We start from the raw sequence: 23,378 nt of genomic DNA on the forward strand, positions 1-23,378 counted from the left end.
CACACACAAAAAAGATTAAAAAAGCAGCTGAGAGAACTTTTCATTAAGCACCTTTTAACAATCATTCTGTACCTACTAAATTTTTTAAAGTATGTTCAAATGTGTAAACCCAACATTTTTAGATCTAAGATAAATTGATATAATACTGGAATATGAAGTTAGAATCACAAAACTATTCATACCTTTTGGCCTAATTCCACTTTAGGATTATACCTCAAGGAAATGACCAGAAAGAAAAGAAGTAGCTTGCACAAAGATGGTCATAGAAATGCTATTTATAATACTGGAAAGTTGGAAAAATCTCAAAACTTCAACAATAGTGGTAAGGCTAAGTAAACCGCAGTGCATTATCAAGATGGAAACTATGGAACACTGACTAGTGTGTGGGCCAAGTGATACACAGAAATGTTAACTGATGTTAAATAAAAAGACAACACCAAAATCCCTTTGTAGGGATCAGAAAATAACATGGAGGGTGCAAATAGTTATAACTTAATATCCTTTCTCCATAAAATTGTTTAAAATCTGGATTTTTTAATGAGGGAGAGGCATAACCTAAGACTTGCCTTCCTTGCTTCCTCTCTTAACTTCCAGTGCCTGAGTACATCAACGATTTTGTCCCACTGCAGCAATGGAGTTTTAACACCCCCCAAAATAACTGGACACATAAGTACTGGGGCACTTGTTTTTAATCAGGGACACTAAGTCAGTGTTTTGAAAAAATGGGTGCAGCAAAGGATATACCAGAAAAAAATGGCAGTTGGAGATTTATAGAAAACACTCTTTTCCTTTCCTTTTCAATGCCAAACAAGTGATGGCATATACTGATGTGGTTATTTTCATTATAACCAGAGGGAAAGACCAATCAAAATGGAATGTTTAATTTTTTAAAAAATATGAACTATCTCAAGCATACCAAGAAGCACAGAGAGTCATACAATAAATAGCCATGTAGTCAACACTGAGATTGAGCCAATGTGAATATCTGGAAATCTTCTTTGTATCCTTCCCCAGTCCTATTCATCTCCTTGTCTTCTCAAAGGTACAACTATTTGGATATTATTGGTGTGTGTCCTGCCCTTGCATTTTAAAATACTTTTACCACGTGAGTATAGATCTATAAATAATATAGAATGTCATTTTGCTTATTTAAAAATTGAAATGGGGGGGCTTCCCTGGTGGTCCAGTGGTTAAAACTTTGCCTTCCAATGCAGGGGGTACAGGTTCCATCCCTGGTCGGGGAACTGAGATCCCACATGTCTCATGGCCAAAAAACCAAAACATAAAACAGAAGCAATATTGTAACACATTCAATAAAGACTTTAAAAATGGTACACATCAAAAAAAATATTTAAAGAAATAAAAAATAAATTGAAATGGCAAAAATATATAAAAAAGAAAAACAACTAAAAAAAGAGAAAAACAAAAAAAATTTTTTTAAATTGAAATGGCATCATCATGTATATACCCAGCTGCAAATTCTTTTCTTCATTTAGCATTGCTTTTGCAATATATCTGTGTTAATGTGTGTAAGGGTAATTAATTTTGCTTTAATGACTGCATGGTAGTCTTAAAAATTATTAATTTTATAATGAAGTTGTTTTAACACAGAAAAAATAAATATAATAAACTTTCATGTACTCAAGACAACATTTCATCATATAATAGCATTGTGCTATAATGCCATGTTAGTTCAGATTTTTTTTTTTTTTTTTGGCGGTACACGGGCCTCTCACTGTTGTGGCCTCTCCTCTTGCGGAGCCTGTGCTCCAGACGCGCAGGCTCAGCGGCCATGGCTCACGGGCCTAGCCGCTCCACGACATGTGGGATCTTCCCGGACCGGGGCACGAACCTGTGTCCCCTGCATCGGCAGGCGGACTCTTAACCACTGCGCCACCAGGGAAGCCCTCAGATCTTTTTTAAAGAAACCAAACTTCCAGATACAATTGTAGCCTCTGAGCCCCTTTCCCTGATGCTAGTTCCCACCTTCCCTTCCTAGACACTATGACGAATTTAGTGGTTATGATCCTGATGAATATTTTATTACTTCTCCTATATATTCATGATCCATAAACAAAATATAGTTGGGTTTTGAATGTTTTTAAATCTTATAGAAATGACAGGTATGCTTTTTTATGCACATGCTTTTTTCATGTAACATCATGTTTCTGAGCTTTAACCATGCTGACAGACGGTGACTCTAGTTCTTGACAGATGTGGTGTTAGTTATTTATTGTCATTGCTGTATGTTTTTTCATCATGTAGCTCTTCTACATATCTTTATTGATTATTGTATGATGAAGATTTAGGTTGTTTCCAGGGTTTTTTTGTTTTGTTTTCTGTTTTTTTACTCTTATAAGTACTACTACTAGGAACCTTGTGGAAGAGACATGGAGAGGCACAGCCCAGATCCTCTTCCAAGGAATGGCTCGTTGCCTCACCTGCTGCGAGAGTTGCCAGTGTACAGTCTTCATTCAGTCTCCACCTTTAGGAAATCACTTCAGCTTCATCCAGGGTTATATACCCTTCCAGGGACAACCCACATCCAACAACTGGGTGAATGCATAAACACCTGGCCCACTGTGGGAGCACCTCAGCTACAATGATCTCCATGGACTCAGGGGCATCAGGCCCCCACCACAGCTTGAGATCTCCTTCTCCTTACTCCTGCTTCCTCCTCTTTCTTTCTGCAGGTCTTGATCCCAAGGGCGTGTCCTAGTAAACAACCTGCACGTTAAACACTGCCAACGTTAACAGATTAAAGAAGAAAAATACGATGACCTCAATGCACGCCACAAGCTACTCTGTGGGAGAGAGTCCCCATGGAGGAGCACAGAAGCCCAGACATGTGAGGGAAGCAGCCATATTGGACACCCAGCCTGCTCAAGCCTCAAGAGAGAACCATCCAGCTAAGACCAATCAACCTGCAGTAACATGAGCGATAATAATAAATTGTTTTAAATCGTTAAGTTTGGGGGTGGTTTATCACAGAGTAATATATAAGGAGATCATAGCAATAGAAGACAACTTCCTTAATATGATAATGTATAGCTACCGAAAGCTAGGAAAAATATCCTAAGAATGATAAACCTTCAGTTTCATTCCCATGAACATCCAAAAGATTAATAAACACCGAAACTGTTTCCAATAGATATTGTTTCAGAGGCCTTAGCTATAAGACATATGGTGGGCAGAATAATGCCCCGCCCCCCAAAGATACCCATATGATAATCTTCAAAACTGTGACTACGTGAGTTTACCTGGCCAAGGGGAATTAAGGTTGCAGATGGAATTAAGGTTGCTAATCAGCAGACATAAAAATTATCCTGGATTATCCTTGTGGTCTGATATAATCACAAAGGTCCTTAAAAATGAAAGAGGGAGGTAGAAGTCAAGAGTCAAAGGAGATGTGACAAGAGAAGCAGGATCTGTCTCTGAGAAGAAATGTCATGTGCTGTGGGAAGAATTTGGCCCACTATTGCTGACTTACAAGATGGAGGGAGAGGCTAGACACCTGTGAATGTGGGCAGCCCCTAGAAGCTGGAAAGGGCTAGGAAATGGATTCTGCCCTGCAGCCTCTAGAAGAAACGCAGCCCCACAGACAACTTGACTTTAGCCCAGTGAGACTCACTTCAGACTTCTGACCTCTAGAACCTTAAGGTAATAAACTTGAGTTGTTTTAAGTCATTAAGTTGGTGGTAATTTGTTGAAGCAGCCATAGAAAACTAATACAAACCATATATATATAAAAGAAGGGATATAAGGATAGGAAAGTAAGTATGTATTTGGGAGAGGTATGTTGTTCTCTCTCTCAATCATGTTTTGGAAATGGCAGTTATTGTTTCAGGTTCTAGACTTTATTATGTAAAACTCACCCAGGTTATCTGCATTAAGTGATATGAATACAGGACTGGGTCTATGCAATGAGGAAGACCCCATTTAGTATTTAGCTTTGAATTTACCTTAGATCCTGAAAAATCATTTCAAACAAGATAATGAAGCCATACCTTGAAGATCTTCCTCAAGAGAGTCTGGAAATCTATTTCTGTTTCTAATTTCTAAAAAATTATTTGTGATGGTCCATTCAAACTGACGCCAATTACTAGAATGTGAGCACCACATTGTACTCTATCTGTGCATTCGATGTGTCATGAATCAATGAATGAATAGTACCAAGTTTTTGTAAAGCACAGATGGTGTTTGTGGCAGCCATGAGAACGTTCATCTCAGATCTCCAAGCATAATCCTGACAGCCCAGGTTGCTGCATTATGAATCCACCACATTTCCTCCAGGCTGCTCCCAGCCACTGACTGAGGAGATGGGGAGTATGGCAGGCCTGTTGCTGTGAGACACAAAACTCCTCTGACAGGTAACTTTGGCTTGAGGATTCTCCATTGACTTACAGAAAACACTCTAAACTGCACTGCATTCCAAGATGCTTTCTATTGAAACTTCCTTTCTTCCCCATACCTTCACCACCACCAGTTCTCCCCTTTGCTCTGGCTCCCTCCCCATTTTTCCCTTAGAGGTGTTTCCCTCTAAATTCTCTTACACATCTAATCCCATCATTCTATCTGCTTATTGGAGGATCTTAATACTGTGGTTAAGGGTATGGGTTTCAAAGGATTCCCTAGATGGGACATTGAGAACAAAAGAGAAACAATTCAGTAGGAGCTCAAAGATTTAGGATATAAAGATATAGGATTAGGATTTAGCTCAAGGATGTGAGTGATGACAACTTAAATCTGGTTCTGAAGGGACTGATAACATACATTATTATGTAAATATACACAATGGAATTCTTTTTTTTCTGGTTTTCACTTTTTATTGTACTTACATTTAAATTACCATCAAATACTAAGCATAAGTATATGCTCATCTTATGTCCAGATTTTTGAAATTACAGATAAATGGATGGATGTCTTAAAGGATATTAGACATTGTAGAGTATATTAAACAATTGCAGAATAAGGGTGTCTCTCTCCTCTGACACATTTGGTGGTGCAACTCCATAGGGGCAGGAAGATAAATATGAGACTTCAGGCTGCAATTGGAGGAAAAATCTGTTCAGGACTGAGTGAGGAGCTTCTGGTACAATGGAATTCTTTTAAAAACAGTATCAAAGATGTATACTTATTAAAATTTTCAGGAGACATTATTACATGAAAAAGATAGTTTACAAAGTAGTATTTATAGTGGGATCTTGCTTTTGTAAATAAGTATAGAAAAAAAGTATTAAAATATCCATACCAAGGTTTTAAAAGTGGTATCTCTAGGTAGTATTTAAAGTTTCTTGTTTTGGTTTATCTGCAGTTTTAAATTTGTCTACAATGAACATGGGTTGCTTCTGTAATAATACCTAAGAAAGTTTTTTTAAGCTTGAAAGAAATATTGAAGTCCTTAGAGAGCATGCTACTCTTAGGTACTGTCAAACATTGAAAGCAGATTTGTATCAGATGTAAATTTTGTTCACCTTCTCAGCTCCCCTCAGTTGCTTTTCTTTCTTTTTGCCACTGAGAAACCCTGGCAAAAGGTGAGAGTCCTCTTTCTAAAATTTTCACTGGGGGTGAGTTGGGACAACGTACCAGTGGACATGTACCAGTGGCTGGTGCGAAGATTTAGGCGTTTGAAATGTAAGGGTAATGGAAGTGGAGGGTTGTTATGAGATTGGGCTGTCATCCTAAGACTGATAATGCAAAAGCTGTGGGTAACTAACATTGTTTATAGACTTGAAGGTTACTCTCTCAGGACAAGAGAATTTAACATCCAAGCTAAGACCCTAGTGGATGTTGAAAACTTGCCATGAGGGTGACTACTAGAAACCTGGAAAAAGCAATGAGCCTCCCAGAGCCTGAATTGAAATGCTTGAACTGCCATGGTATACAAAAGAGGAAGGGAATAAAAGACTCAGGGAAGTGGGAATGCTGGAATGGGTATGTTATGTGAGGCCAGAACAAATATGTTTCCCAGGAAGGTCTGAAGGATATGCCATTCACCAAGGGTGTTTGATAGAAATGTGTTGGTGAGAGGGGCCCCAACATCCCCATGAAGTTCATTGTGGCTCTCCTTTGTAGGCCAGAGTTAAAGGCAGGAGAAGTGGTCACAGAATTTGGCTCATTGATAGCAATGGGGATGAGAAGGCCCTGGAGCAATAGAGGCCATTGATAGCATTTCACCATCAGAAGTCAGAGGGTCACAATGTCCACAGTTATGGGGTGGTTAATAAACCACAGCATCCCGAGGGGCAAAAGAGCCGAGCAGCCAATAGACACTGCTTAATATACATAGTCAAAATAGAGCCAGAATGGACGAGCGGGAGGTTGAGGGAAGTACTCAAAGTAGTCTCTTGCCCAGTTTTCAGACCTGGTACCATTGACTGAAGAGACGACTGAGTCCCAGTGCAAAGAACTCTGCAATACATAATGATTTCCCCAGCGCTTCCCCAAAGGGATCTAGGCTGTGTACCTGAGTGACTGTTCACTGGGGAAAGGGAAATTCTCAGACATTTCAAGGACTACTGAGGACAGGGTCTAAGTTGACAACCAGAGACTTCATCGTGGGCTCTGTGGACCAGGTAATAAATGGAGTCTTGACCAAAGTCTGGGTCCACCAGGTCTGTGAAGTCACCTAGTACTCATTTCCCTGGTCCCCACATATATATTGGGATTGACATATGTGGCAGCTGGAGTAACCCATACATTAAGTCTCTTGATGAGAGCTATCATAGCAGGGAAGTTCAAGTGGAAGCATCTGAAACTGCCTACCTCCTGCCAAGAGAGTGAATCAAAAGCACTATAACCCTGGAGAGGGAGAGCAGAGATTAATGCCACTCTTAAAGATGTAGGCATGGTTGTCCCTAGAATAGCTCTGTTTAATATGCTGGTCTGGTCCTTGCAGAATCCAGATGGAATCTAAAGACTTGCTCAACCAAGAAATAGTCCTGATCACAGCTGCCCAGCCAGATGTAGTTTCTTTGCTACAGCAGATAATATGGTCTCTGGTACTCAATATGCAGCCATTGATTTGGCGAATGTGTACTTTTCTATCCCAATCAGGAAAGAAGATCAGAAACACTTTGCTCCAGGGCCATGTTAACTCTCCCACCATCTGCCATAATTTAGCCTGAAGACATCTGGACCATCTGGACATATCACAGAATATCATATTGATACATTACACTGATGACATCATGGTGATCTGGCAGGATGAGTAAGAGGGTGCTGGCATGCTGGAGACATATGCACTCCAGAAGGAGGAAGACAAACTCTACAAAAATTCAGGCACTTGCCAACTCTGTAAAGTTTCTGCACATCCTATGGTCAGGTGTATGTCAGGACATTCCCTTCAAAGTAAAGGACAGATTGGTGCATAATGCAGCCACTACCACAATGAAGGAAGCACAATGATTAAGCCTCCTTGGGCTTTGGATGCAACACATTCCACACCTAGGAAAACTGCTCCAGCTCATATATCAGGCAATGTGGAAGGTGCCAGCTTTGAGTATGGCTCAAAGTAGAGAATGGCTCTGCAGTAGGTCCTCACTGTAGAACAAGCAGCCCTGCTGTTTAGAACAAAAATCCCAGCACACCCTATGGTATTCAAGATGGCAGGAGTAGTAAAAGATATGGTGTGAAGTTTTTAGCAAGTCCCAGTGGGAGAATCACAACCCAGGCTCCTGGGGTTATGGAACAAGGTCAAAATGTAGATTTCTATAGCTTTACTTATTCCCAGGGAGTATTTATACACTCAGAGATCTTGCTTGACAATCAGATATAGCCCTAAATAAAGAATTGTAAAGTACTACAGTCACCTGCCATGGGAATTTCAGTTTTTTTTTTTTTTAATTTCTAGGATAACAGTTACTAAGATAGAGGAGAATAGAGGAGACCAGAAACATTGAAACAACTTTTTTGACAAAACACAGTTGCCAGAGTATTGGGGGAAAATACTTAACACCTGTGTGACCACAAACAATTTTTCTCTAGCACTATTGTGATAAGACATAATGTTGTGGATAAATATTGCAATTTTAATATACATGTAAATAAAAATACTTCCCATAAACATTCTTTTGGCATTCATTCTTAGTATTTATACTTATCTATAATGTATTATAAGAAGAGAGGTATAATTATCTCATCACTTTTTAACAGAAAAACTGTTAGTAGTAACTTTTCCACAGAAAAGAGGAAATTTTTCTATAATGTGCTATTGTTTGCTTAGCTGGTGATAAAGATTTGCAATGGCTTTTCTCTCTTTTTTCCTGCCTTTCAAAAGGTGTTATTTCTGATTTGCATTTGAGAGTTGCCACAAGTTCAGTTACAAGCTTTGAAAATTTATAGTTCACATAAAGAACTGTAAAAAGGTTTAAAAACTAGTCCTTTTCCCTTTTTGCTCATCCTGCCCTGCCCAAAGTGCCCCCATTTTTTTTTTTTTTTTTTTTTCGTCAGAGCAGATCTACACGTCTAAAATGTCCAGCTGAGTGACAGGACTAAAGCTTTTGGCTGTTTATTCAGATGTCAGGACAATACTGAAGTAAGTATGGCTAACAATGCCAGGTTAATCCAAACGGTCTTGCATATATTTTAGAAATATGGATAAAAGTAACAATTCCCATTGTACTATACTGTGAATGCAGAATACCTGCGATATGAATTGGATACTAGCAGGAAAAAAGAATGCCAATAATATAAACTAGATTATAAGATCCACTAGGCAATTTTAAGAATGTGTTTCATCATAGTTCAGTATGAACAGAATTCTTCAGATTTACATGATTTTTTTTTTTTTTGGTATGTGCATTCTGGTAACTCATAATTGAATACTATTTCAAAAGGTTCAAGTCAGTGATCTCACAACGAGGTTCACAGAACAGCACACAATGATGAATCCTGAAGCAATAAAACACTGATAAACTGAGATGTAAACATTCATACTATTGGGACATGACTGAATTTTCATTTAATTTTATTTTGTTTTGGAGTTCTACTGGGTTGTCTTCAGACACTTTCCTTTCATATCTTAAACTGTATCGCAAGGGTGCTAGGAGAGAACCCAATAGTCTAGGGGATCCCAATAAAGTTTAGCACATAGTTCACATAACGTTACGGACTACTTTCTTAATATAGGAGTTACCCCTCTGGGCGAATGGAGGAAAATTTACACCTGAGAGTCCTTTTGAATGACTGGAGTTCAAAAATTATCAGCTCCTCCACCTTCGTTCCTCTTTTCCTGGGTTCGGAGGCCACCTGTCCCGCAGGGTACACCTGCCTCTTTCTCTGCATGCGGGTCACCAGCTCCAGACCGGCGGAGAAGGAGGCTGAGTCGGAGGAAAAGAACACTCAGGGGCGCGGCCGCGAGCGGGCCGGGGCGGGAGACGCAGAGGGGCGGGGCCGACGCGCGCGAGCGGGGTGTGCGCGCCTCCGCCGCCGCGTCACCAGCGTGCGGCACGTGCCCGTGTTTACGTCCCTCGTGGAGCCGCGACGTCAGCAGCCGAATGGCAACATTGTGGCGATACTGAGGCGCAGAGTTTAGGAGACGCGTCCCTCCGTCACGCCGGCTCCAGTGGGTCGGGAAGAAGAGGAGGGGCGGGGAGATCGGCTCCGGAGAGCGGCGGAGGCTCACAAGCCCCCGGTCCCGACCACCTACCCGCCTGCCCGGCGCTAGGCAACCCGCGCCTCACCTCCGGAGCGCCGCAGACGCAGCACCGCGGCCTCGCTCGGGGGGCGGCCCGGGCGGGCGCGAGGCGCTGCCGCAGCGCAGGGCTTGTAAACAGATCCGGCCGCACGTGACCATGTGAACTACCTGCTCTTGCGACGCGTATTGTCTTTCCCGCGAGCCGCACCACAAAGGAGCGCGGCGGGTGCGAGTGCGAAGAGACTGGCGAGCGAGCGGGGAGAGCCAGCCGGCGCGCTAAGATGGCTGAAGGCTCCCGGCGAGGGTGAGCTGGGGGCGCGGTGCAGTCAGCCGGTGAGTCCTCGGGCGGGCAGGGCCAGCGGCGCCTTCCCCGCGGCCTGGCGCCGGAGCCACCATGTCGTTCGCGCTCGAGGAGACGCTCGAGTCGGACTGGGTGGCCGTGCGGCCCCATGTGTTCGACGAGCGCGAGAAGCACAAGTTCGTCTTCATCGTAGCCTGGAACGAGATTGAGGGCAAGTTTGCCATAACCTGCCACAACCGGACGGCCCAGAGGCAGAGGAGCGGCACCCGGGAGCAGGCGGGGGCGCGAGGGGGCGCTGAGTCTGGCGCACCCGCGTCCGATGGGACCCGGGGGCCGGGCAGCCCGGCGGGCAAGGGTCGCCCCGAGGCCACTGCCTCCGCGACTCTGGGCAGGAGCCCCGGGTCCCGGAGGCGCCCGGCCTGGGCGGAGGGAGGCTCTCCGCGGAGCGCGTGCAGCCTTCGGGGGGACCCACTGCTGCGGAGTTCGGCCGGCAAAGGGGCGGAGAGCCCTCTCCGGAGCCTAGTGCGGGCCAACTCCAGCCCGGTCCGGAGGACATCTGGAGGCAGGGATGTGGCGGGGGCTGCCGCTGCGGCAGCCCCGCTGGCGCCCAAGGAGGCGCCGGTGTCGTCGGTGCGGGTAGTGAGCGCCTGCGGGACGGTCACCGAGGAGATCGAGGTGCTGGAAATGGTGAGGGAGGACGAGGCGGACCCGGCGGCGCTGGCGCTCTCGGACGCTGAGCAGCCGCAGGCCGCCGCCGAGCTGGAGTCCCCGGCCGAGGAGTGCAGCTGGGCCGGGCTCTTCTCCTTCCAGGATCTGCGCGCGGTGCACCAGCAGCTGTGCTCCGTGAACTCGCAGCTGGAGCCGTGCCTGCCTGTGTTCCCCGAGGAGCCCTCGGGCATGTGGACGGTGCTGTTCGGGGGCGCTCCGGAGATGACCGAGCAGGAGATAGACACGTTGTGTTACCAGCTACAGGTTTACCTGGGTCACGGCCTGGACACCTGTGGCTGGAAGATCCTCTCCCAGGTACTCTTCACCGAGACCGATGACCCGGAGGAGTATTACGAAAGCCTTAGCGAGCTGCGGCAGAAGGGCTACGAAGAAGTGCTTCAGCGGGCCAGGAAGCGCATCCAGGAGGTAAGAACGTAGTCTGGGCTCCACTCATCGCTTTTGGTTCCTCCTCACTGCCGGAGGCTGGAGCCTCGGTCTAGGTTGTGCGCCTTTGGGGCGCTTGTGTTTCTAGCTAGACAAGGGAAAAGGAATGGCTCCTGACCTATCTCCCCCTTTATTCCTTTCAATAGTGGGGAAAACCGTGGCTTTCCTTAATTTGCTCTCTGAAGGAACTTTGATAAGTCTTTACATTTCCGCCTCCCACTTAGCACATAGATTCTATAAAGTGCTCTGTTTGCTACTAAGTACTGGTAATAAGATTAAAGCCATTTAGCAGAAAGCTGTCCCATAAGTGTAAGCTAAATGAGCGTTTCTCTTTGTCCCTGAAGTTGTTTCCAGCAATAATTACCCAGATTATTAACCTTACTTTCTTGGCGTCGTGTTCATTTATTCAAAATGGTTTGTCTTATGGAACAAAAACGGTCAGTTTTTTGTCTCCATATGTGATTTGGCAACTTAGGCAAATTTAAAAATCATTTTCCTCCAGATGAGTGGCCTGTCCAAATGAAAAAGCCCCTACTGACAATTGGATGCAAAAGGACTTTGAAAGGTTTTATACACACTCTAGGAATATAGCAAGTCTTTAAAGAGATCTCATGTTTCACTCTTGTTTTAGGGAGAAAAAAGGCCCTGGGCAGGAATGTTTATTATGCTTTTGGACTTGAGAAGTAAAAGTAGTGCAAACACTTTTTCAAACGAATCTTTAAAATAACAGGAAACAATGGGAAAAGGTCTGAATGGTTATACACAGGGAGCTCTACGATGTGGAAAAGATACGTATAATTTGAGGTCATGTGTACTTATCAGCTTCTGCTGAAAAAACTACTAAAGAAGTACTCTCGTTCTCAAAGCATTTTATTATTTTTAGTATTAGTATCAATTGAGGTTGGAGTTGGGGTGGGGAAATGCTCCCTTTTATCGTGTTTATATTGCTGACATTGTGTTGTCATCTGTCAGCCTTGCCTATGTTTATGTACTACCTGAATCCTATTAGTGCTAGGAAGCTGGAGCCTTCTGGTTTCTTCATAGAATATTATGAAGTCTTTGCTAGACTTAAGGATTTAGGAAATAATACTTTATCACTTATCCCACAGTGCTCTCTTAAAACTTAGAGTGAATCCAGGTTTTGACTTCTGTTAGTTTACTTTATTGCTAAACATCACCCATCATAGTATGATCCTGTAGTTCCAGGAATCTGTTTTTATTTCCCTTTTTATCATCTAATTTCTGGAGTCTGTGTTCTACCTTAAATCCTTTCTGGAAGGAAGTGACAAATCTTAAAATGGTCACATTCTCTTTAGAGTTTTAATAGTGACCGGTATTTCTTTTAAACTGCAAGAACAAAGTTAGTGCTTCTTTCGCTTATTCATTTTACAGGTATATATTATCCTTTTTTTAAAACTTTCTATTTTTTAATCCCTGAATGATGTAGGTATGTCTGCTTTTAACTTTACTGATACTCAGAAAAAATAATTATTGCTGGTTATTTCATTCAAACTGGGTCAAAAATGAAGGCTGCTGAAAAATATAGTTTATTACAGTTTTCTAGAACTCATGTACTTTTTTGAAAAAGAGTATTTTTCTTAATTAAGGTTATATTGACCATAATGTTTTATTCTCTTCAACAGAGAAAATTTAAACTTTTAGAGTATTTTGTTTTGGGAAAAACTCTAAATGAAGTCTATTATAAATTCATTGAACATTAAATACATAAATTTTTGGTTCTTCGCTTAGTTGAACAGTATTTAAAAAATAGATATCAAGGACAACAAATAGGTTCAGTTATAATGCCCACCCTGATTTCTACTGGAAGGTTATTTTGGAAGAAATTAAGCTCAGTAGGGGGAAGAATTGCATGATTAATTAGTGATGTCTGCCATGGGCATGACAGTGGGAGTGTATGGCATAACTGCCATATATTTTTTTCTTCCCCATCTGCTTAAATTTTTTGCTGTCTTAATAGTTCGCAGTACCATTTTTTTTGGTAAAATCGTTGTATAAGTTGTGTCATTTTATCAATTCTGTTGAGTTAGTAATTATGTCTAAATCTTTTTTTTAATTCCCAGTTCCACAATTCTTGTGGAATTGGCTATAGGTTTTTAAAAACTAGGTATATGTGGTAAATCAAACATATTCTTAGGTATGTGTTGCTGGAAAATTTGATCCTTTGGTCATGTTTTTCCTTTAATTTCTCTGAATCTGTTTTCCGGTTCTTTTTTCTACAGTCTTCCTTTTCCTATCCATTTAAAGGTTTCAGTTTAGAGACCACACCTATTTGTGCAAAATGGTCAGTAAATTGTGGAAGGAGGGTTTTTTTTTTTAATAGAACAGACTGTACAATGAGACTGTAAACTTCTCAAGGTCACCAGCCTTGACAGTATCATGGAATTCTCTTCTTTGCCACCCCTAGTTCAGGGCCACACATCTTGTGAGCACTCTTAATAATAGTGGACAAAGGACACCAGTTTTTTTTTGTTGTTGTTGTTGTTGTTTTTTAGTGTTGCAGGAATTTAAAAGATTTAGAAGTGTCATTTTAATGTAAAGTTGTGAGTAAATAAAAATTTTGAGCTGATAAATGTAAATTCCTCAAGGGACCATACTGTTTAAAAACTAGGAGAAAAATCTCTTAAAACTGTAAATACTGTACATAACTTCCTAAATAAGGAGTTGTTATCTGGGGTTGGTGAATTTCGTATAAATTGAGGGGAGCTATAGATGGACTTTAATGGGGTACCTTAAGTAGAATGCATAGACATCTGTATATGCATAGGCATATAGTCACAGTTTTGGAGGGAAAGGCTTAAAGGTGTTCTTCAAAAAGAGCCTTACAATTATAAATTATCTGCTTTGTAAGCTTAGGACATAACCTCTATTGGAATTTAATTTTTGGAATATATTTATTATTTAATATGGGGTTGTAAGAAGTAGTCCTATATCTGTCTTGTGGAGTATTGAAGAATTAAACCTTAAGTTTTCTGCCAGAAGTTCTTATTAATGGTTTACAAATTTGGTCAATTGACTAGTTTGTGAGGTGGTACAATTTATATAATATTAATGAAATTATTTTTATATGACATAAGAATTGTAGATTGTATACTACTTAGGGCTTTAGTCTTGAGTGCAAATGAAATGTGAAATTTATTACATGGTAGGCTTGTCTTGGACTTTTATAAGGATTTACTGCAAGTAGTGTTATTTATATAGGAAGCACTAAATCCCTGAATGAATCAAGTGCCACCAAGGCCTCTTGGAATGGTTTCAACAGTAACCTTGGTTGTTGGTTAAAGCTAAGTATCATATTACAAGCCATACTGTGGTTTACCTTTGATGACGTGGATTTTGTAAATAATGGTTTCAGTATAAGGACAACTATTGAAATGATTGTGGTGCTTTAGATAGTAAACCTTAACTATGACGGTAGGCTTGATTAAAATCTAAAAATCATTGTTCACTTTGGAATTTATGATGTTTATAAAACTGCTCAATTCTAACTTTTCCAGTTGAAACCACTGAGAGAAGCATGTGTTTTCAAAAGTAGCCATGTAAGGCACACAGTAGACAGAGCGTACTCTGTTTGGAGTCAGAAAAACCTGGGCTTGAATTAGTACTCATCACTTCTGTGACCTGTTTAGTTATTTAACCTCTTTAAAACAGAGATATGGGGAAAATGCTTAAAGGATTTCCGAAGACTTAAGACATGAAAAAGTACCTAACAATGTGTTTGGCACTTAAAAAGGAGGCTTCCAGAAAGTGTTGCTTCAAGGCAGTGTAAATATTGACACTACTTAGGTATTGGGGCGCTTCACATTACCTATCCCCTTTCATCCTCCACTCTATCTTTTGAGACAAGTGGCATTTTATACATATTTTACTGAAGCAGAGGTTGAGATTTGGCCAATTTTAAACTGCTGAGAAGTGACTAAACTCAGAGATTGAAACTTGATTTGTCCTAATCCAGACATAGGCCTTTTCTACACATGCCTTGTTTCCCTGATGACATTAGAAAGGATGTCAGTCTCCGCTCCTGAGAATGGGAGGGTGGCATCAGTAATTTAAAATCTAGTCAGGTCAATAATGAACTTTTAAATTAAGGTAACTTGTTTGTTTTACTTCAAATTAATCATGATAGGCATAGTGTAGGGCATAGTCCCCACGTTGTGTTTTAGAAGTAGGTTGCCTAGGGTGCAAGGATGGGTTTATGTTAGACAAGAGTGCCCAATCACTGTTTTCCTTTGTATTTTAAAATGACTATAAACAACTCCTGACTTGAGTTGTTTAAGAGAAGGAGCTCTATAAAGATTGTTTACTTATCACCCGTCTTCCCAATTATGACTTTACTAATTTTCCTGGAAAACTAAGATTAGCTATAAAACTCCAGAGCACTGCTGAAGCCCCAACTACAGACAGTCCCCGACTTAAGGTGGTTTAGTTTTTTTGTGTGTGTGTTTTTTTTTTTTGCTGTACGCGGGCCTCTCACCGTTGTAGCCTCTCCCGTTGCGGAGCACAGGCTCCGGACGCGCAGGCTCAGCGGTCATGGCTCACGGGCCCAGCTGCTCTGCGGCATGTGGGATCCTCCCAGACCAGGGCAAGAACCCGCGTCCCCTGCATCGGCAGGTGGACTCTCAACCACTGCGCCACCAGGGAAGTCCCGGTGGTTGTTTTAAGATGATATGAAAGTGATACGCATTCAGTAGGAACCGTATTTCAAATTTTGATCTTTTCCTGGGTACCTTACTCTTGTAACACTGGGCAGCACGCTGCAGCTCCCAGTCAGCCACAGGGTCACTAGGGTAAAGAACCGTTCTGTGCTCATACAACCTTTCTGTTTTCACTTTCAGTACAGTATTCAATCAATTACATGAGATATTTAACACTTTATTATAAAATAAGCTTTTGTTAGATGATTTTTACCCAAGTGTAGGCTAATGTGAGTGTTCTGAGCATATTTAAGGTAGGCTAGCCTAAGCTATAATGTTCAGTGGGTTAGGTGTATCAAATGCAGTTCTGACTTAAAATACTTTCAACTTATGGGTTTATCGGGCAGTAACCCCAGTGTAAGTCAAGGAAGATCTGTGTATACTTAGGGAAATGACGGTCGTTTAGGAGTCCTAGGATGCTGGTCTTTGGGCCAGTGAGCCACAACCCATGATTAGGTATAAATAGTAGAAGCAGTCTCGGGAAGGACATAATGTACTTACTTGCAGAGGACAGAGCTGTTCTGCCTGGATATTTCCATAAACATGGTACAAACTGCTCTTTTACTGTAAAACAGTTAAGGAATAATGAAGCTAAATGAATTTTGTGGGATTCTTGAAAGTTGTGATGAAAGACAACAGTTGTGATGAAAGACAACAACGTTATTTTAACAGCTGGAAACTTAAAATAATGACTTAGATATTTATCTCTTTCTTCAATCCTATGTCCCAATAAACTTTTGGCCATTTGTCATATTACTGAAAAAAAAAAGAAAAGGTAGGTGTAGAAAAAAAGTTGAATATATGTTTCTCAGTTAGTGTTTCTGTAAAACACAAACATGGAGGCTGGTGGCAGGATGGCAGCTTTCCTGATAAATAATTTATGTGGTGGTTTCTCTGCTTGCCATTTAACATCACATGATTCCTGGCCCACCAGATATTTCACAGACATGTTTCCTCCTTGCTAAAACAAGACCAACTTGGACAAATACTTTCGTAATGTGAGTACTATCGTGTGTGTGTGTGTGTGTGTGTGTGTGTGTGTGTGTGTGTGTGTGTTGAAGGGAGAAGGTGAGTGGGAGGTTTGGTTTGTCAGACATAACAGTTGTTGTGGTTGAATTAGCAATCTTCCTTCCCAAAATCTTAACATGTAACTTTAGTCTCACTGTTCTCCATTGCTGCTTTATTTGGCCTTTTATTGATTGTAGAATATTGTTGGAAGTGGTACTTGAAAGCACAGGGTGGCTTTCCATTGATGGTTAGATGTATGTGTGCTTATATTTTTGTAATGGGAAATTTCCCTGTGGCTCTTTTTACTACTCATTAATAGGCCAGGATCTGCTCCCTCTGAATCTACCCAGTTTCCTTAGTTGTCATAGGAGAAAAATTAAGTTGTATAGGTAAGAGACATAGGCAGTGAAGATTGAACAATAGTTCTTGGTGCTGTTTGTTTTTTGATAGAGGTGGTGAAGTTCATTTGGCTTTTCAGGCTTCTTGTAGGGGACTGTTAATACCAAGTAGCCTTAACACAGAGTTAAGTTACTAAAACTGCATAGGAGCAGAGAAGGATTCATTCAGCAAAAAGCTAGAAATTTTTGAGTTGTTTTCTTATGTGTGGGGAATTGCCCTTATGCTTGTCCTTGAATTTTAAATTTTATATAGTTATAATTGCATATAATAGACTTTTCAGACTATAGTGAAGGTTTTGTATAATAGGCTATGAAATAAAAATAGGCCTTGTGAGCTAGACATTTTATAGAGAGTGGTCTTAAGGATAAATGAAGTTCATTTAATGATTTAGGGCTTTATTGTAACTTCTAAGGTTACAGTGAGGGTGATGGCTTGGGGCTTAGTTTATTCAACAAATATTATTAGGGCAATGAAGTAATATAGGCACAGGGAGAATACAGTGATAAACAAGAATGGTCATTTTCTTCAGGAAAAAAATTTTAATTAAAATTGGTTACCAAGTCATCCTGCTGCTAACAATTAGTTGAGGTAGGGTACTTTTCAAGAAATGTCTCACTGCACTATCTTAATTAGTGCTTAGTGGAAAGAAAATTTATTGAACGTGGCTCAGGAAAATCTGTGTTTTTGTCCTAATTGTGATACTAGTTGCTTGACCTTATGCTGTCACTTACCCTCTGTGGGCGTTAATTTCATGTTTGCAGAATGAAATTACAGTCTTCTTTTCCATAAGGATCCAGGACAGTTTACAAGCACAGTGTGGCAACTGTTGGGACCTGAGCCACTTGTTTTATGTGCTTGTATCCAGGTTTGGGTCCCTCTGCAGTAAGGTGACTGTCTAAGACATAGCACTTCTAATGTTGCTAGAGTTTCTTGAGGCTTTGAAAAAGCTCTGATTCATTCTTGAGTAAACGAGGGCCCTGAAGCAGGCAGGAGTGGTGTTTCTCCCTGTTTTTTGTATTCGTTTTCTAGTCCTCACTTTGTTCATCACCATTACTTGAGGGTTTTTTGTGTGTGTGTGCTTTTCCCTATGGACTTTATTGTTAAAACTGCTTTCCCATCACTTTTTTGATAACTTGCTAAAGTTACACTTAAAAAACCAACGTTTAATTACTAAAATTATTTCTGAAAGCCATTCTTCCTCTTCACCTTGCTATCTGAGTCTGTCCCGTCTTTACTGACTCTTAACAGGGTAATAACTGGGGCAACCAATATGTAGAGATGTATGTGAGGCTCTAGTTTTTTTTTTTTTTTAATTGATTCATTAGTTAATTTATTTGTTTGGCTGCGTTGGGTTTTCTTTGCTGTGCACGGGCTTTGTCTAGTTGCGGCAAGCAGGGGCTACTCTTCGTTGCCCTCTATGGGCTTCTCATTCTGGTGGCTTCTCGTTGTGGAGCATGGGCTCTAGGCGGGTGGGCTTCAGTAGTTGAGCACGCAGGGTCAGTAGTTGTGGCACAAGGTCTTGGTTGCTCTGCGGCATGTGGGATCTTCCCGGACCAGGGCTCAAACCCGTGTCCCCTGCGTTGGCAGGCAGATTCTCAGCCACTGTGCGACCAGGAAAGTCCTGAGGCTCTAGTTTTTAATGATGACAATAACTAATTTTTATTGAATGCTTCCTGTGGGTCAAGCACTGTGCAGAGGTATTTAAATATTGATACATAAGTTAGCATGTTGATAGGAGTTAAGAGGTAGGGTTCAAGTGAGTTTGAGCCCTGGCTCCTCCACTTAGTAGCTTTATGTATTTGGGCCCACCTAATTCTCTCAGTGCCTTAGCTTCCTCATCTGTAAAGTGAGGAGAATAATACTGCTGCCTCATAGAGTGATTTAAAAGTAGCTTTTATGTAAGGTACTTAGAACAGTGCCATTTACTCAATAAACACTTGATAAATGTTAACTCTTATTAATATTAATCTTCATATCAACCTAACAGGTAGGGATTTTACAATAGAGGAAACAGGTTCAAAGAGATTAGATAAACTTGCCTAAGATAACATATCTGTGTAAGAGAACCAGATTCAAATCCATGCCTGATTCCAGCTGGTTTTCTTAACTACTAGACTGTCTTCACCCCTGTAGAAAGGGAATAAGGCTAACTGATAAACTTAGCCTTTGTCAAATTGAAATACATGGTTAATGTCTCATCATTGGACAGAAACATTAACAGTGTCTGGCTGATGACTTTTTTTGGGCCTTTGTCAAATTGAAATACATGGTTAATGTCTCATCATTGGACAGAAACATTAACAGTGTTTGGCTGATGACTGTTTTTGGAAAACCTTGATTATGTACATATACTGTAATCAACCATGTTGTCTGTCATTGGAGAACATTGTAATCCCAGAGGAGGTGAATTTAAATTTGTGCATGTATGATACATAAAACTCTAATGTGAGACAGAATGCATATGTCTTTCTTATACAGACTCATAAAAATAATTTTCCTGTAACCACAGCAAGAATAAATGTTCCACTGATGTTTAAATATCTGTTGTAAGTTCTGTTCTATATTAAGCTAGGTAAGGGTGAGTTGGTTTAGATGGTGTGATAATAGCTTACTTTCAAGAAAGTTTATTTTCTCCTCTAAACATTTCCTGATACTTTTTCCCCCCACAGTAGAAATAGGGAATTTGGTGTATTTTAAGGTAAGACCTGAAATCTACCTCGTTTCTCATGCTGTTTATTCCCATTTCAAACAATTGGTACATAACTTTGAATAGTTAATATTGTACTCCCCTTCCCCTCATAACTATACTAAATAATTATCTTATTTTTCTGGCTAGGCAGAGGAGGAAGGCAGTTAAGGATGTCAACTCTCTTGATATATTTTCAGTTGGAAATCCTGCCTCCTTTTTTTTCCCTTTTATATTAGGTGATGTGAATTTGGGTATTGGGGTTGCCAAATGAAAATGAAAGGTTATGACAAGTAGGGTTAGAGAAAGGGAGTTCGGGATTGACATGTACACACTGCTGTATTTAACATAGATAACCAACAAAGATCTACTGTATAGCACAGGGAACTCTGCTCAATACTCTGTAATAACCTAAATGGAAAAAGAATTTGAAGAACAGATACATGTACTATATGTATAACTGAATCACTTTGCTGTACACCCGAAACTAACACAACATTGTTAATCAACCATACTCCAATATAAAATTAAAAAAAAAAGAAATGGAAGATTAAGAGAGAAAGGGACAAGAATTAACTTTAGCAATAGCTGAACATGCATTATTTTGGTAAAAGGAAATTACGTGCCAGCTCACAGTGAAGCCTGTCGAGGTGCTTGATTTTTGTAAACAGTGTGTTAAAAAGTCTCTGGCTCCCTGGAAGGCCTTGGAGTTGGCTCTTGAGCAGGTTTTACTCTATATTTGGAGTGTCATGAGACCTAAAGCTTGAAAGGAAAAAAAACTTATTTATTTTTATTGAGTTATAATTGATTTTCAATATTATATTAGTTTCAGGTGTACAACATAGTGATTCAAAATTTTTGTAGATTATACTCCATCTAAAGTTACTGTAGGACTTCCCTGGTGGCACAGTGGTTAAGAATCCGCCTGCCAGTGCAGGGGACATAGGTTCGATCCCTGGTCCGAGAAGATCCCACAGGCCGTGGAGCAACTAAGCTCGTGTGCCACAACCACTGAGCCTGTGCTCTAGAGCCTGCAAGCCACAACTACTGAGCCCGTGTGCCACAACTATTGAAGCCCGCACACCTAGAGCCTGTGCTCCGCAACAAGAGAAGCTCCCGCTCACTACAACTAGAGAAAGCCCGCGCACAGCAACAAAGACCCAATGCAGCCAAAAATAAATAAATAAATTTATATATAAAACAAACATTTACTGTAAAATATTAACTATATTCCCTTTGCTGTACAGTATATCCTTGTAGCTTATTTACTTTATACATAATACTTTGTCCCTTTTTAATCCCCTTACCTCTATTTCCCATCCCCCTTTCCCTCTCCCCACTGGTAACCACTAGTTTGTTCTCTATGTATCTGAGTCTGTTTCTTTTTTTTTGTTATGTTCATTCCTTTGTTTTATTTTTTAGACTCCATATATATGTGATATCATACCGTATTTGTCTTTTCTGAGTTGTTTTACTAAGCATGATACCCTCCAGGTCCATCCATGTTGTTGCAGATGGCAAAATTTCATTTTTTTAAAATGGCTGAGTATTATTCCATTGTATATATATTTCATCGTATTTTCGGTCTTCCTAGACCCAGAAGATTGGTATCATTCACGTAAGGGAAAGGTGATAGACTGGTTATGAGTAGAGACAAATAAGGTAGTGGTTAAGAGCTTGAGTTAAGCTGTGGAGGATTCACTTCTGTCTTTCATCAGCTACCTAACTTTAGGCAAGTTCTGGTTCTTTGCCTCTGGTTCTTTGTAAAATGGCATAATAGTTATACCTACATCACTGTGTTATATGTACATACTGATTAGTAAATGCATACTGATTCAGAAATGTTAAATATGAATTTTAGAACTGAAGAACTATGGAGTCATTCGTGCGTTGGTTACTGCTTTCTCATGTTGCTCCTACACCCACTTTAGTTTAATCTCACTATTTCATCCTTGGACTATTTCAAGGATGAAAATATTGAAACTATTCAATATTTTGAATAGTTTGGGTGGATGGACTATTTCATCTCACTATTTCATCCTTAGCTCTCATTCAGTGTCTTCCTTGCATTGTAGCCTTTGTATACATTGCTCCCAAACTATTTTATGATGTGGACCATTTTTAAAGTCTTTATTGAATTTGTTACAATGTTGCTTCTGTTTTATGTTTTGGTTTTTTGGCCCCGCAGAATGTGGGATCCTTGCTCCCCGACCAGGGATCGAACCTGCACCCCCTGCATTGGAAGGCAAAGTCTTAACCACTGGACCACCACGGAAGTCCCCCAAACTATTTTAAAGCATTACTTTGTACATCTTCATACCCAACTCTTTAGCTGTAACATGCACACACCAAACCAAACTCTTCCATTGCTTACCGTTGTCCTGTGAGCAGATTCCAAATTCCTGACATTCAGAGTCATGCATATTTTGGTTAGCTTGCCAGTCTCTTATCTCTTTCTCTGCCCTATGTGAACCTTTCATTATTCTAGTCAAGCTCTTTTACCCATTATTCACTGAACTCACTGTACACCATGCTCCATTGTATAGGACACCCACCCCACCCATGTTGTCATTCTTTTGTCTAAGTTCCACCCTTCTTTCCAGGGCCAGGTCAGGTGCCCTTCCTGAAGAAAGTCATTTCTGACCACTGTCAGAAACCAGAGGACTTGCTGTCAGAAATTCAGAGATCAGAGAGGCCTTATGTTACATACGGTTCATATTACCTGTAACTGCTGCCCTGGTTTTTCTCCTTATGGACCCCTTCTACCCTTTAAAATGCATTTAACCAGGAGACAGAGATGGGTTTTGTTGTTATTTTTTTCTAACGCCTGAATTCCCCAGTGTTTCTGTACACAGCAGGTGCTCGGTAGATGTCTTTTGATATGTTATAAAGGTGGTTTCTGTGTATGACATGTATACATGTACCTAACTTTATATTTATTTATTTTTTTTGTGGTACGCGGACCTCTCACTGTTGTGGCCTCTCCCGTTGTGGAGCACAGGCTCCGGAGGCGCAGGCTCAGCGGCCATGGCTCACGGGCTCAGCCGCTCCGCGGCATGTGGGATCTTCCCGGACTGGGGGCATGAACCCGTGTCCCCTGCATCAGCAGGTGGACTCTCAACCACTGTGCCACCAGGGAAGCCCACACGTACCTAACATTTTAATTAAAGGTGTCTCCTCCCCAGGAGTAAAATGAAATCAAATTTGCCACTCACCTATGAAGTGAAGAATCTGAAAACCAATTTTTAAAATATCAGAATGGGTCATTACTGTCAGTAGCCCTTACACTTTGTAAAATTGGATTTCAGCATTAACAGTTGTTGACAATCAGTGATTAACACAGAAATAACAAAAATGATTCAAACAAGAACAGAGTTGAGCAGTGCTTTGTGAATGTGGAAAATGTGTGTGGCATTGGTCCTTACTTGACAGTTGGGGAAACAAGTCACCTAGACCTAAGGGCAGTTCCTAGGGCCACAGATC

The 23,378-nt window shown here is 40.9% G+C and overlaps 1 protein-coding gene across 1 annotated transcript in view; it reads left to right on the forward strand.

Annotated features, from left to right (window-relative positions):
- Positions 1 to 10,031: 10,031 nt before the first annotated feature.
- The window catches only part of JMY (junction mediating and regulatory protein, p53 cofactor), a 71,635-nt gene continuing 58,288 nt past the window's right edge, over positions 10,032 to 23,378 (forward strand). Inside the window, exon 1 of the mRNA XM_007471968.1 lies at positions 10,032 to 11,072. Coding sequence (XP_007472030.1) covers positions 10,032 to 11,072 — 1,041 coding nt within the window. The remainder of the gene's footprint in view (positions 11,073 to 23,378) is intronic.

The sequence above is a fragment of the Lipotes vexillifer genome, unplaced genomic scaffold (assembly GCF_000442215.2).
Source record: "Lipotes vexillifer unplaced genomic scaffold, Lipotes_vexillifer_v1.1 scaffold83, whole genome shotgun sequence".
In the NCBI taxonomy this organism is placed as follows: domain Eukaryota; kingdom Metazoa; phylum Chordata; class Mammalia; order Artiodactyla; family Lipotidae; genus Lipotes; species Lipotes vexillifer.